The 14,516-nt window shown below is 42.2% G+C and overlaps 1 protein-coding gene across 1 annotated transcript in view; it reads left to right on the top strand.

Annotated features, from left to right (window-relative positions):
• Positions 1-207: 207 nt before the first annotated feature.
• The window catches only part of ARMH3 (armadillo like helical domain containing 3), a 176,504-nt gene continuing 162,195 nt past the window's right edge, over positions 208-14,516 (top strand). The window contains exons 1-2 of the mRNA XM_030334492.1: positions 208-347; positions 13,810-13,922. Coding sequence (XP_030190352.1) covers positions 13,821-13,922 — 102 coding nt within the window. The 5' untranslated portion in view covers positions 208-347; positions 13,810-13,820. The remainder of the gene's footprint in view (positions 348-13,809; positions 13,923-14,516) is intronic.

Below are 14,516 nucleotides of genomic sequence, written 5' to 3' on the forward strand. Positions count from 1 at the left end.
ATGTATGTATATTTCTCCCATATTTGAAAATCTGCTATTGCAGCTTGTATCCAGTAGACTCTCAATAGATGTTTCTTTGGCTAATTTATTTCTCGCGGTGCATTTCGGGAGTTGTAGTCTTTGCGATGATTGCTGGGAACCATGGTCTGAGCCAGGCTCAGGAAACGGGCGTGGACGTACCTATCACACAGCGGGCTTTAGGACCCGGCGGGGCACCGTGGGCCGGGGGAAGGGTCGGGGGAGGTCGGGAGCGCGTCCGTGAGCCGAGAGTAACAGCGGCGTCGGTGGCGTCGGGAGCGAGCGGGTCCGGGAGCGGCGCGGGTGGTGGAGGAGGAGCCCGGGGCTCGGTAAGCGGCGCCGGCCCGGGCCGGTCCCCGAACCTGACCAACCCCTGCAGCTCCTGTAGGACTAGGCCTTGGCCCCGAGGCGGCTCTGGGGGCGGGGCCTGCGCTCGTCTTGGGGACGAAGGTGGTGGCGGGGGGCGGGTGGGAGGGGGAGGGCAGCTGCTGAGGCGGGCCGAGTTTCCGTGCGGCTGGGAGGCTGGGCCCGGGCGGCGGAGGGGGCTGGAAGCGGCTCGCTCCTCCAGCGGCTGGTCCCTCGGACCTTCCGGTGCCGGTCACGGCCCTCCCACTCCCTGCTGGGTCCTCCTAGCTGCCGAGATGCTGACCTTTGACCCGAGCGTGGGGCTGATCCTGCCGCCTCAAGCTGCCTCCAGAGCCTCTCCCACTCAGCTTGTCCCCACTCGAGGGAGGCCTTCTGCCCAGCCCAGCCTGGCCCTGGGATGAGGGCCCTTGGACAGGACCTCTGAGAAGGGTTAGAGGCAGGCCCGGTTGTCCTGGAAGGCCCCTCATCCTGCCCCTTTTTTCAGTCTCTGACGGGCTGCAGTCCGCCTTACATCCAGAATCAATGAAGCGACCGTGTTTTCTCAGGGTTACTTGGTGCAAGCCTGGGAGATGAACCTGTTCCCAGGCAGGCGTGGGGAAGAAATAAATAGAGGAAAAGAAGCAGGTTCTCTGAGGAAGGAGAGCTATCAGAAGCCAGGGAATGCTGCCTTTGGAGACTGGGGAAGTGCGAACTTGGGCCAGACTGAAAAATGTTTCTGGATCATCAGACCTTCCCCATTTCTTTCTCTCCAGAAAAAGTTTTGAGCTTAGTGAGGACGGTTTCTTTGCTATTCTGAGTTCCCAGTGACTTTGTAAACCAGGACAAGTATGGTTTGTGTTCCTGTCTTAAGCACAAGTTAATGGAATTATTTTGGGTGTGTCTTCAGCTGGATTTGTGTGCACAGTATTTTCCTAGGGGAAAGTTTTTGGGATATCAAGTCTATCAGTCCAGGGAAAGGTGGATCCTTCTTGTTAGGATTGTAAAGGGGGGATTCCCACTCTTCTTAGTCAATTGGGAAGCATTTATGACTTTTTTTTTTTTTTTTTTAAAGTAGGCTCCAGGCCCAGCTCAGAGCCAAAGCTGGGGCTTGAACTCAGGACCCTGAGATTGAGACCTGAGCTGAAATCAAGAGTCTGACCCTTAACTATCTGAGCCACCCAGGTGCCCCAAGACTATTTCATTGGATGTTTAGGCATTATAATTCACTCATTCATTCAACGTTTGTGTAATAGAATTTTTAAAAACCCTTGAAAACTCAAAGCAGTTGTGACAGTTGGAATCTCACATAGAGTCAAGTTCAGAAAGCATAAAACTTGGGGAAAACAGCCAATCACAAATTGGTCCAGGATTTATGAAGGTGAACTGTTTATTCAACACACATTTATTGAGTAGATACTATGTAACTGGCCCTGTGGTTAGAAATAGGAGTATCTTTTCTCAAGGACATCAGAGAAACATTCATATGAAAATTATAGTGCACTGTTACATATCCATATAAAGAAATTTATACAGTGTGAGGGGAATATTGCCATTGTGTGGGAGAGTCAAGGATATTTTTGCAAGGAGGAGTTACTTTAGTTGGGTTTTGAAGGATGAGTAGGAGCTTGTACAAATAAGGTGTTCCAGTTCAAGAGCACAGCATGCACAAAGGCATGGTGAAAGTGTGACGACAAGAAATAACATGATGTTTAAGTATTAGAAATTTGTCCTAAGCAGGATGTTTGGTGGGGAACTTGCCATGAGGTAAGACTGAAAGGAGAGTAGGGAGCCATTGGAGTTATTTATGTTAGGGAGTGACAGATGTATGAATTAAAGTAATGAGAAATGTGTCAGTGAACTAGTTACCTAGAGTCTGAATAAAGTGTGGCATTGGGAACGAAGAGGAGAGGTATGGATTTTACAAATATTTCTGAGATATGCAACATAACTTAGTGACTAGGGAGAGAGTAGGCTAAGGTTTGTAATTTGAGAGATTGGGTGAATGGGCATTTCACTGACCAGGATGTGGATTAGAAAAAGTAGAGCAAATTTTTAAGGGTTGGGGTGACTATGGAAACAGGTATAGGGGGGATATCTGGTTTGTTGAGATCAAGTTGTTTGTGGGGTGTGCACACGGAAGTGTTAGGAGACAGCTGGAAGTAAGGAGGCCCGGCGAGCTTAATATCTTGGCCATAGCTCTCTGTAGGTGAGGCCATATATGAAAAAATCCTGGGGAAAATGATGTCTATTTTGTTTGTTGATAAGGAAGAATTGGAATCTGCACTTCTTCCATTCAGCAGTGAGCTTCTCAAGGCAGGTACCATAACTTAGTAATTTTGGGTCCCCTTTTTGTCTCATACTTTACCTGTGCCATTATTAGGTCTTGATAAATGTTAGTTATTAAGCCAGCAAGAAATCCGTTTACTGAGTAAGGTTGCAGTTACCTGTTGGGTTTTAAGAAGATTATGAGAGTCTGTCTTAGAATGTTCGTTTTATACTTAGGTGGTATTCATGAGGCTTGTATGGTTGAACAGGAAAGGAAGAAGATATGAGTGACGTGCTGCTTGAGGAGGTTCAGGGCTTGAACAGGAGATGGACAGTATTAATTTACAGGAGGCTCCAGCTCATTGAGAAGAGGTTCTTACAATGAATTCTCATTCTGGGAGATGTCAGAAAAATGTGATTTTCAGTCAAAGTTTCCCGAAAGCCTGTCAGTTTGGAGTTGGGTCCTCCTTATGAAGGTGCAAGCGTGTTCCTTCTTGTATAAAATAATTTGAAAGGGAACCTGAGGTAGTCATATTTATTTAAACCTCTTCATCTGTATTATTAGTTTGTGCAAGTAGGCAGACTCAGTAAATTCATTTGGGACCAGACTGAATTCTCTTCTGTGAAGCTACTTCACCTCTAGTGGATGCAGACAGTGGCTGATACCTAGAGTAAGGATTGGGAAATTCCTGTTTTTGCCATTTGCTGCTTAGTCTTAGGAAAGTCCCTGAATTACTTCCACTTTCCTTTTTCCTTTTCTTTTCTTTTAAACATTTTTTTAAATGTTCACTTATTTTTGAGGGAGAGACAGGGCGCAAGTGGGTGAGGGGCAGAGAAAGAGGGAAACACAGAATCTGAAGCAGGCTCCAGGCTCTGAGCTGTCAGGACAGAGCCCGATGTGGGGCTCGAACTCCCAAACTGCAAGATCATGACCTGAGCCGAAGTCAGATGCTCAACTGACTGAGCCACCCAGGCGCCCCCACCCCTTCATGTATGTATGTATGTATGTATGTATGTATGTATGTATTTTTGAGAGAGAGAGAGAGCGCGCGCTCGAGAGAGCACGCATGAGCAGGGGAGGGGCAGGAGAGAGGGAGACACAATCTGAAGTAGGCTTCAGGCTCCGAACTGTCAGCATCGAGCCCAGTGCGGGGCTTGAACTCACCAACGGTGAGATCATGACCTGAGCCGAAGTTGGTCGCTTAACTGACTGAGCCACCCGGGCGCCCCTATTTCTACTTTCAAGTGTAAGCTAAACACCCATTCTGAGGTGAGCCCTGTAGAGCACATGCAAGATGTGAATGCTGCCCCATAGTGGCTCATGTACCTACTGAATCAGGCTGGTTCTTTCCTAGTAGAAAATAGGGATGATGCTTGTCAGACAATGTCCTGACTTGACTAACTTTTCTTGGATAAGGTGGGAACGTTGATATTATGGATATCAGTTTGGAGTTTCCGCAGAACTTTAACTGAATCTGGATTTTGAGTATTCCGTTAGTCAACACCTGATTTTTTGCACTACTGGGATATTCTGCTAGGACAAAGGACTACCAGAGAAGGATTTAGTGTCTTTACCACTTTCTATAGCTGTTTTGCTTTGGCAAGTGAAATCTTCATTGTCAAATTATGGTAATTAAGTACCTACTACAATAGTACCTATCTACTTTAAGGGATTAAATAAAGTATATTTAAAGCACTGAGAACAGTGCCAACTATATAGTCAGTATTCAGTAGTGTTATTTATCATATATCACCTTGATTGGAAGGCTGTGCTCTGAAAGATTTGGAGGAATGAGTGATGAGTTCCCTCCCCAGGACTTCATAAAAGAAAAGTGATAGCCTGAGGGGATGGTGGCCTATCCTTTAGCTCTCCATGAAGAAATTCAAAGAGGTGGCTTCATGAGTGCAGACCTCACTCTGTTTCTGTTTTGGAGATAAGAGAGACTTGGAGTGACTAGCACTAAAAATCCATTAAAATGGAAAGGCATTATATGCTTCAGAGACAGTCTGTGGGGTGGAATTGGGGGAACCAGTGTCCCATGCTATGAGAGAAGCTGTGGCGAGGAACCACGTGGAACAGTAGGATGTGAATCCAGCAAGTGAACTAAATCCTCGGTCCTTCAGAAAGAAAGAGGCATGTTAGGAACTGGTTTGAGAAGGTAAGGGTTGGAGTTTGAAGTAGAAATCCTCTACATTTTCTTAAATGTTTATAGTGCTAGTATTTACCTTTAAGGAGTGTGGTATGCCTTTCGGAAGAATTTAGGGAGCAGATAACTTCTGCCTAAGGATTAGACACACACACATATACATACGCGTACACACACATGTATACCCATGCTTCTGGAGAAATTGTGGACTTTTAGGAGAGCCAGGGCAGGAGACTATATTTCTGGTTTTATAAACATACTGCTTCTTGTGTATTGAGTGAATGGCCAGTGATCAGACAATGATAATATTTGACTCAGCTAGCCACAGCTTCTGGGGAGACAGGATTTTTATCTCCTTCACTTGAAGCATTTTAGATTACTGTAGTCAGTGTGTCTTGTAGTGATCTATCACAGATGGACAAACTGGGGCTGAGGTCCTAAGGGAGGGGATGCCATTGGTGAGTTAGTGTGGGGAGAATGAGCTGGGAGTAGGTGAGGGCTGCTCCAGTGCCTTTTCTAGAGGTGACAAGTTTTATTCATCCTCTCAGAATGGTCCTATGTTTAGATGTTCCTTTCAAAGCATTTGAGGAGTTTCAGCGCTTTGATGAGTACTTCTCAAACTTTAGTGAGTATCAGAATTACTTGGGATAAAGTTTTTCAACCTTGTTAACTTTCACATATTGAGCCAGATAATTCTTTGTTGTGAGGACTGTCCAGTGCGTTGTAGAATGTTAGCTTTCCCCTACCTAGTAGATGATAGTAGTATCTCCTTTCCCAGTTGTGACAGACAAAAATGTTTCCAGTCATTAATTTCCCCTGGAAGGCAAAATTGCCACAGTTGACAACCACTGACCTGGGGTGATTATTAAAAATGTAGACCCCTAGTGTCAACTGTACTAAAAAAAAAAAAAAAAAAATCTAGACCCCTAGTCCTTATCTTGAAAAGTCTGTTTCAGTAGTGGGAAAAGGGAGCTTAGGGATCTACATTTTCAGGAGGCACCTCAGGAGGTTCTGAAACAAGTGATCACAGCTCAGTGGTAGCAAAGTATAATCTAATCGTTCCTAAGCTGAGAGCTGTAGAGATTTATACTTGACTTGCTCTGCATTTCATCTTTCTGTTTTACCTTACTGTATCTTTCCGTTCATTATCAAATTTTGGTGGAGAATTATCCTTAGAGCACTGACTAAGCTCAATTAAAATTTTATCAGGGCGCCTGGGTGGCTCATTCAGTTACGTGTCCCAACTTCAGCTCAGGTCATGATCTTGCAGCTTGTGAGTTTGAGCCCCGAATTGAGCTCTGTGCTGACAGCTCAGAGCCTGGAGCCTGCTACCAATTCTGTGCCTCCCTCTTTCTCTCTCTGCCCCTTTCCCACTTGTGCTCTCTCTCTCTCTCTCTCTCTCAAAAATAAACATTAAAAAAGTTATTATCAATTAAATCTTTTTGTGGATATTACTGAGTTTTAGCTGTTTTTTTTTTTTTTTCTATTACCATATTGGATACATCTATCAACTTTACTAGACAGATTCCTTTCCAGTGTTTTCTTCCAAGTTTTTCTACCATTCCATTCATTTGTATGTCTTTTTCACTTTACCATTATCAATATTTATATACAATATTTATATATATATATATATATATATATATATATATATGCATGTGTCAGACACATGCATATGTATCTTTTACTACTTACGGTGGCACTTCTACCCATTGGCAAACTAGAGTGTTGAAACTCAAGATATCTGGACATCCTAAAGTTTGTTCATTGAGAACTGGCCTGGAACCTCATCTCAGTTTCTCTGCAGATCCTCAGCTTTGTTTATATATAGGTTACACCACTTCTGCCCACTCTTCTGCCTTTTGAGAGACAGAGTAGCATAGTGTTTAAGAGCAGGGATTCTAACATGTGGCTGAGTTTGAGTCCCTACTCTCACACTGGCAAGTTTTTTTTTTTTTGTTATTTTGTTTGTTTGTTTGTTTGTTTTTGTAACCATTTTATGCTTTAGTTTTCTTATGGTAAAGTTCCAGGATCATAGGTCTGTGAGGATAAAATCAATTAATGTATACAAAGTGCTTATAACAGTGCCTGGTGCATAGTAAATGTTAAGCAAATGTTAATGTTTTGGTTGTTATTTTTGATTAGTGTCCTGAGTGTGCAAGTTGAGGTCCCTGCTAGTTCTAGTGTTTTGCATGGGTGCTGTTAATTTTCATATACGTATGATCGCACAGACTTTTAAAAAAATTATTATATGTTTATTTTTAAAAAATTTTTAAAGTTTTTTAAAAATTTATTTTGAGAGAGAGAGAGAGAGAGAGAGTGCAAGTGCGTGGGGGAGGAGCAGAGAGAGAGAGAGAGAGAGAGAGAGAGAGAGAGAATTCCAAGCAGGCTCTGTGCTGTCAGTGCAGAGCCTAATGTGGGGCTCCATCCCACAATTGTGAGATCATGACCTGAACTAAAGTCAAGAGTTGGGGGCATTTAACTGACTGAGCCAGCCAGGGGCCCCCAGATGTTTTTTTTTTTTAGCTCAAGGAATAGCTTACGTAATGGAAAGTGTACAACTTGATGATTTTCTTTCTTTTCTTTGTGTGACCTCCACTCTGATCAAGATAGAGCACATTTTCTGGGGCACCTGGGTGGCGCAGTCGGTTGAGCGTCCGACTTCAGCCAGGTCACGATCTCGCGGTCCGTGAGTAGGAACCCCGCGTCGGGCTCTGGGCTGATGGCTCAGAGCCTGGAGCCTGTTTCCGATTCTGTGTCTCCCTCTCTCTCTGCCCCTCCCCTGTTCATGCTCTGTCTCTCTCTGTCCCAAAAATAAATAAAAACGTTGAAAAAAAAAAAAAGATAGAGCACATTTTCAGCACCTGAGTAGGCTTCCTTGTGCCACTTCCTCCCACTCATCTCCCCACCAGAGGTAACCACTGTTCTGACCTCTGTCACCATGGATTAATTTTGCTGTCTTTGAACTTCATATAAATAGAATCATTTGTTTGTACTCTTTTCTTTCAGAGGTTTTTATTCAACATCTGTGAAAGCGATCAATATTTTTTCAGTAATTTGTTCTTTTAAATTTCTGGGTAGTACCCTGTTCTACAAATAAATTATAATCTTCCCATTCTGCTGATGGACATTTGAATTCTTTTTTATGTATGGAAAAAACTCACAAAAACACAAAATACCCACTTCAGAAACCTTTCAACATTTCAAAAAAGAAATGTTTATTATAATCTAGGCATTTTGGCTCTTCTGTTCCTCGAACACGCCAAGTATGTTCAAATCTTGGAGACTTTGCATTTGCCATTCCCTCTATGCCTTTCCCTCTAGCACTTTTGCCAAGACTTTCATGTGGCTGTTTCCTTCCTGTTATTTTGGTTCCAGCCCACATATTACTTGTCATAGAGGCCTTTAATCTCTCAGTCTAATGTAGTCCCCCTATATAGTTTGTCTTCAAGGTACTTATCACTTGTTTGTTATCTTTTCCCCACTCTAGAATGAAAACTCTGAAAGCAGAAATCTTGTCTGTCATGTTAACTTCTGTATCCCTAGTGCTTGGTACCAAAAAGGTGCTCAACAGATATTTGTAGAATGAATGAATGCCTGATCTGTGCATATGTTTTTTCTTTCTAGAAGATGGGCACATTGGTTTTTATTCATTTTTTTTCTCCTTTCCTTTTTCCTTTTCTCTCTCCTTTTTCTTTTCTTATGTACTGGTTGAAATGTTGTAGGATGTTTACCTCAGCATCTACCTATAGGTGGTGTTTTGGAGCTTCACTCACCAGTGAAGAGAGGGTGATACTTGCTAACAGTCCATTACCAGTATGAACCTAGAACCCCAGTCCATTAAATTTGGAAGCCTATAGAGAACTGTTCCATGGCCTCCCCCCGGCCCCCGGGTTTATTGAATTGAGCTATAATTGATATATTATTGAGATTATAATTAATATATAACATCGATATATAATTTTAAAGTGCACAATGTGATGATTGGATACACATATACATTGTGAAATGATTGCCATGATAAGGTTAATTAAAACATTCATGCATGAGGCACCTGGATAGCCCAGTCAGTTGAGCATCTGACTTCAGCTCAGGTTATGATTTCATGGCTCGTGAGTTCTAGCTCTGCGTTGGGCTCTGTGCTGCGAGCACAGAGCCTGGAGCCTGCTTCAGTTCCTGTGTCTCCATCTCTCTCTGCCCCTCTGCTGCTGCTGCTGCTGCTCTCTCTCTCTCTCTCTCTCTCTCTCAAAAGTAAATAAACATTAAAATTAAAAAAAAAAGCACCATTCATCTATCATCTCACATAGGCATATTCATGTTGTTGCGAATGGCAGGATTTCCTTCCTTTTTTGTAGCTGAATGATATTCCATTTTATGTGTATACCGCATTTTCTTTATCCATTCATTTATTGATAAGACTCTTAGGTTGTTTCCATAGCTTGACTATTGTGAATAATGCTGCAGTGAACATGGGGATGCCGGTATCTCTTTAATGACACAGTGATTTCATTTCCTTTGGATATATACACAGAAGTGCGATTGCTGGATCATATCATAGTTTTATTTTTAATATTTTGAGGAACCTCTATACTGTTTTCTGTAGTGGCTGCACTGATTTACATTCCCAACACTGTACAGAGGTTCCCTTTTCTGAACACACTTGCCAGTGCTGCTTTTTACAGATTGGCAAATTGAAGCCCAGGGAAGGAAAGGAAATTAAAGTTTATAGAATGAGTGTATAAGAATTGGGGCTAAAACTCAAGACGTTTTGCTGTTATTTAGTATTTTTTTAAACTTTTTTTTAATGTTTATTTTTGAGAGAGAGAGAGAGTGTGACAGAATGGGAGTGGGGTAGAGTGCCTTTCTCTCAGGCAGAGAAAGAGGGAGACACGGAATCTGAAGCAGGCTCCAGGCTCCGAGCTGTCAGCACAGAGCCTGACGTGGGGCTCGAACTCACCAACTGCAAGATTATGACCAAGCCGAAGTCGGATGCCCATGCCCCAACCGACTGAGCCACCCAGGCGCCCCAAGCTGTTTTGCTTTTAGATTTTTTCCAGTTTTATTGAAAAATAACTGACATACATCAGTATAAAAGGCGTAACAGCATGATGGTTTAAAAAAAAGTTTTTTTTTTTAATCTTTATTTATTTTTGAAAGAGAGACGGAATGTGAGCAGGGGAGGAGCAGGGAGAGAGAGGGAGACACAGAATCCAAAGCAGGCTCCAGGCTCTGAGCTGTCAGTATAGAGCCCAACACGGGGCTCGAACTCATGAACTGTGAGATCATGACTTGAGCTGAAGTCAGACACTCAACCCTCAACCGACTGAGCCACCCAGGCACCCCTGTGGTTTTATTTACATGTATTGTGAATTGATTACCTCGGTTTCATTAGCCTCTGTCATCTCATGTAGATACAATACCAAGACTTTTGATAGATTAACTCTGGAAACTCTCTGGAAATTAGAGTGAATTTCTTTTAAATTAATTTTCTGCTACTAGAGTTGGCATGTATTGTGCTCAAGAAGACAGTAAAGTCAATGAATAACTAACTTGCTTAGTGTAACTAGCATTTCTTGTGTATTAGGCATTGGCAGAGTTTGGCTTTAGGTTTTAAAATCTTGATATTTGGTTGTTTTACCCTGAAGGGATATGAAATGATGTGCATTTAAGACAGTCGTGGCTGGATTGCCTTAAGATAGAATTCTTAAAAAGTTGTATGACTTGAGTCTTTCAGAGAGAAGTTGTTCTGTGGGTCATGGGATTGGCAGTCCCTGAGGTTTAGTAATAAAAGACTTCATTGATATACCATTTACTGTTGGGTTGGGGGATTTGAAACCATTCCTAAGTTTGATGGTAAGTGAAATTAGGATTGATATGTTGCCTTATTCTTTTTTATATTTTGCCTATTATATCTTATTTCTGAGAAACTGTGTTAAAGCCTAAGATGGCATTTCTGTGGGATTACAGTGGCTTTGCTGTATTTACTGCTTTGCCAGAAGGATTTAAAAGCCCGGATCAACAGAGGTCATAGTGTAGTCGCAGAATGCTTTTATTCCTTCCTCATGATGCCATAGCATTTTCTTTGTACTTTTACTCTGTTTCGCATGATTCGCCTAGTGCTGTGGGGTTATCATGTGTCTGATGTGTCTGTCTCTGCCAATCGATTGAAAGATCCTAGAGGATCAGCTCTGTAGTTTCATTTTTGTAACCCCATAGTGCCTAAATTAGTGTCTTAACCACATTTAGATTTTTTTGTTGTTTTTTTTTTTAAGTTTATTTATTTTGAGAGAGAGAAAAAACGCGAGTCAGGGAGGGGCAGAGAGGGAGAGGGAGGGAGAATCCAAGACAGGCTCCACGCTGTTAGCACAGAGCTTGACGTGGAGCTTGAACCCATGAATGGTGAGATCTTGACCTGAGCTGAAGTTGGATGCTTAACCGACTGAGCCACCCATGTGCCCCTAGGTGTTTCTTATGTGTTTGTGGTATTTCAGTGATGCTGAGAGAATTATTCAATGATATGTCTAGTCCAGGGCCTTGTTTTACTTGTAAGGAAACTGGGAAACACAGTGACTTGCTCCATTTCATCTAGGTGGTTGGAACCTAGCGTTCCAGTCTCAGTTTTGCTGGTTGGTTGGTCCATAATGCCTTGCTGCTCCTTAGCTGCTACTGGTTTTCTACAAACAGGAGGGGTTTTCTACAAAAGGGAGAAAAACCCTGAGAAGACATAAATAAATTACACTCACATTACGGATGTGTTCTACCAGTCAGATATTTTACTTTCAAATTTAAGAGCAGAGGCTTAATTTCTGAAATCCCCCCCCCCCCCCCGCCAAAAAACTTTGTAATACAGAGTTCTACACTTCTCTCAGTCCTCAACCCTAGAAGCAATTTTTTTCTATGTTCCATGGGTTAGAAGTGCTGGCAGGAGAAGGAGACTCTTGTCAGTTTCCAGTCACACTTCAGGCACCTTGGGTGGTAAATTCCAATTGTCTGTGATGGTGACAGAGAGTAATGAGACAAGGCTCTTGGCTGAATTCCCCCCCTGCTCCAAATGAGGAAGAGTGATGAAAAGAATTTAACTTCTTAGGAAATCTGGTACTTTGGATGGAATTGTTTTTCCCTCCTCTCCTATTCCCTTTTGCTTATTAGAAAGTATTGATTCTGAAATAGAGAAAGTGAGTTTATTAGATTTGGGGTGGACATTGATTAGCTGTAACCCAATTATAAATCCTCAGAGGGGCATGTTTGTAAACAGGTGCTTCTCACACCCAGAAACCAGTGGTTCCTGCTATTCCCGCTAATCAACTGGTTGAAGCTGAACACATGAAAGGTCTATATCTACTAAGTTTAGAATTGCATTGCTTTTGATTTTAATAGGATCTTGCTGATTTCCAATTTATTTTCCCCCGATAAGGACATCTTCCTCTTGACAACCTATTTAAAAGACACAAGAGGGGCGCCTGGGTGGCGCAGTCGGTTAAGCGTCCGACTTCAGCCAGGTCACGATCTCGCGGTCCGGGAGTTCGAGCCCCGCGTCAGGCTCTGGGCTGATGGCTCAGAGCCTGGAGCCTGTTTCCGATTCTGTGTCTCCCTCTCTCTCTGCCCCTCCCCCGTTCATGCTCTGTCTCTCTCTGTCCCAAAAATAAATAAACGTTGAAAAAAAAAAATAAAAAGACACAAGAATGTTTTGAACAGAGGCTGTATTTCATGCTTTAAGGTAAAGCCATGATCAATATAGTATAAATTGCCCCAAAGAATCTTCTCTCTCTCTCTTTTTTGGTTGTTGTTGTTGTTAGTTTTTTTTTTCCTTCAGTTTTCTCTGGACCATAGTGCTTATAAAAAAAAAAAAAGGATAAGATGTGCCAAAGATGCTGGATATCTAGTTGGAGAAATTTTCTGTGCTTTGTGTTTTTTGTGCTCAAAGGTAAATCTCCTTTTTGGCTATATATATTAGAGAAAGGCCATGTCTGAGATACAGTCTTTTAGGTGTTGGATGCATCTCTTCCTTAAATAAAATTTTGATTTTGATTTGAAACATAGCACATATTTTCCAAAAGTCACTGAACAAAATTAATTTTGTTCTGCTGCTTTGGGTTTGTCTGGAAGTAAAATCAGCCTCCTTGCTACTGCCCACACTTGCCATTGGATGAGATTAAGTTTCACAACTAGAGCCTAGAATTTAAGAGAGAGACAGGAATTTTGTCAACAGTAGAAAGAATCTGGGAAGTGAGGGGAAATGTGTAAATCCACAGTGGAGACCTGTGGGATTTCAAGTTCTCCCTTGTAAAAACTTGAAATTCCTTTAAACAAGATGGGGAAATTGGGCGTGATTCATGGAATTGCTTCTATAAAAGAATTGAAAAATACTTTGAAGTTTGATCTGTAATAGTGTTATATATATAATTAGATTTGACAGAAGTAGATTGTTATATTTGGTTATTTTGAAATCAGATTTAATTTTTGTCCTTATAACTGCTATTTTCTGCCTTGGGTCTCTTTCCAGAGGAATTTCTGAAGACAGTCAAGTGCAGTGTGATTTATGAGGCAGTGAAGGCCAAGTACTTTGCAGTGCTGAGGACTTACTTACTTTGGGGAAATCAATGGAGCACATCAGTCTGCAGCACACTTCCTGCCTTAATGGTCCTGAGCTCAATCAATACTTGTAATTTAACTTCACCATCAGTCTGTGGGCAATGTGTGCTTTGTAGCCTTCCTTCCATCAACCTCAGATATATGGCCAGATCTATTCTAGTTGGAGCTAGTTACACTTTCTTTCCTGGTTTTGGATCTGGTGTAAGCCTTGTCCACTGGCAGGTTTTAAAGATGTAAAATGTGTTTTGCTGTAGGCCAAGCAATGATTTAAGCCTTGAAATTACCTGGTCAGGGGATGGGGTGTTGGACAGATGCACAAGATCTATTACATGGTTTATCATTTTTTTCTTTTTCTTAGAAAAGTTCCCATTGAGAGCTTTTCAACAGACCATCCAGCATCTTGGAGAGCATTTGAGCACTGACTGTGGCTTTCTTTTCACAGATTCTCTAACCATGGCACAGGTGGAGAAAAGAGGGGGTTTGCTCCGGAAATCTTCAGCTTCCAAAAAACCACTGAAGGAAAAAGTGGTGCTGATGTATGATGAGATCTTCATGGTAAGGCCTGGAGCTCTGACAATTCTGCACAGATTGACTCCTTACTTTCTTGTACCAAAATGAGAAATAAGCTCACCTCTGCCTGCTACCTTCTAGTTCTTTAGAGGGAGAATGAGGGTGAGGATGAGAGTGAGCTCTCTCCTGGTGGAGATTATGATCATGTATTAATTTATATGTATTGTTGTTATGTTGTTCTTACAGATTGTTGCCATGAGCCAGGTAAAACAATTGAAAGGAGGGAGGAAACCTCGGGAACTTTTTTTTCTGAATATCTTTTTTTTTTTTAATGTTTATTTATTTTGAGAGTGAGAGTGTGTGAGTGGGGGAGGACCAGAGAGAGGGAGAGGGAGAATCCAAAGAAGGCTCCATGCTGTCAGTGTAGAGCCTGATGCGGGGCCTGAACCCACAAACCATGAGATCGTGACCTGAGCTGAAATCAAGAGTCAGACGCTTAACCGACTGAACCACCTAGGCACCCATTTTTTCTGAATATCTTTAAGAAACTTGTCACCCGCATGACCCAACTTACGGACTCTTCTATCCTAAATATTCCTTGAAGTTCCTTTTGGTCCTAGAATTCTATGATTCTAAAAG

This window comes from Lynx canadensis, chromosome D2 (genome assembly GCF_007474595.2).
Source record: "Lynx canadensis isolate LIC74 chromosome D2, mLynCan4.pri.v2, whole genome shotgun sequence".
NCBI classification, from domain to species: domain Eukaryota; kingdom Metazoa; phylum Chordata; class Mammalia; order Carnivora; family Felidae; genus Lynx; species Lynx canadensis.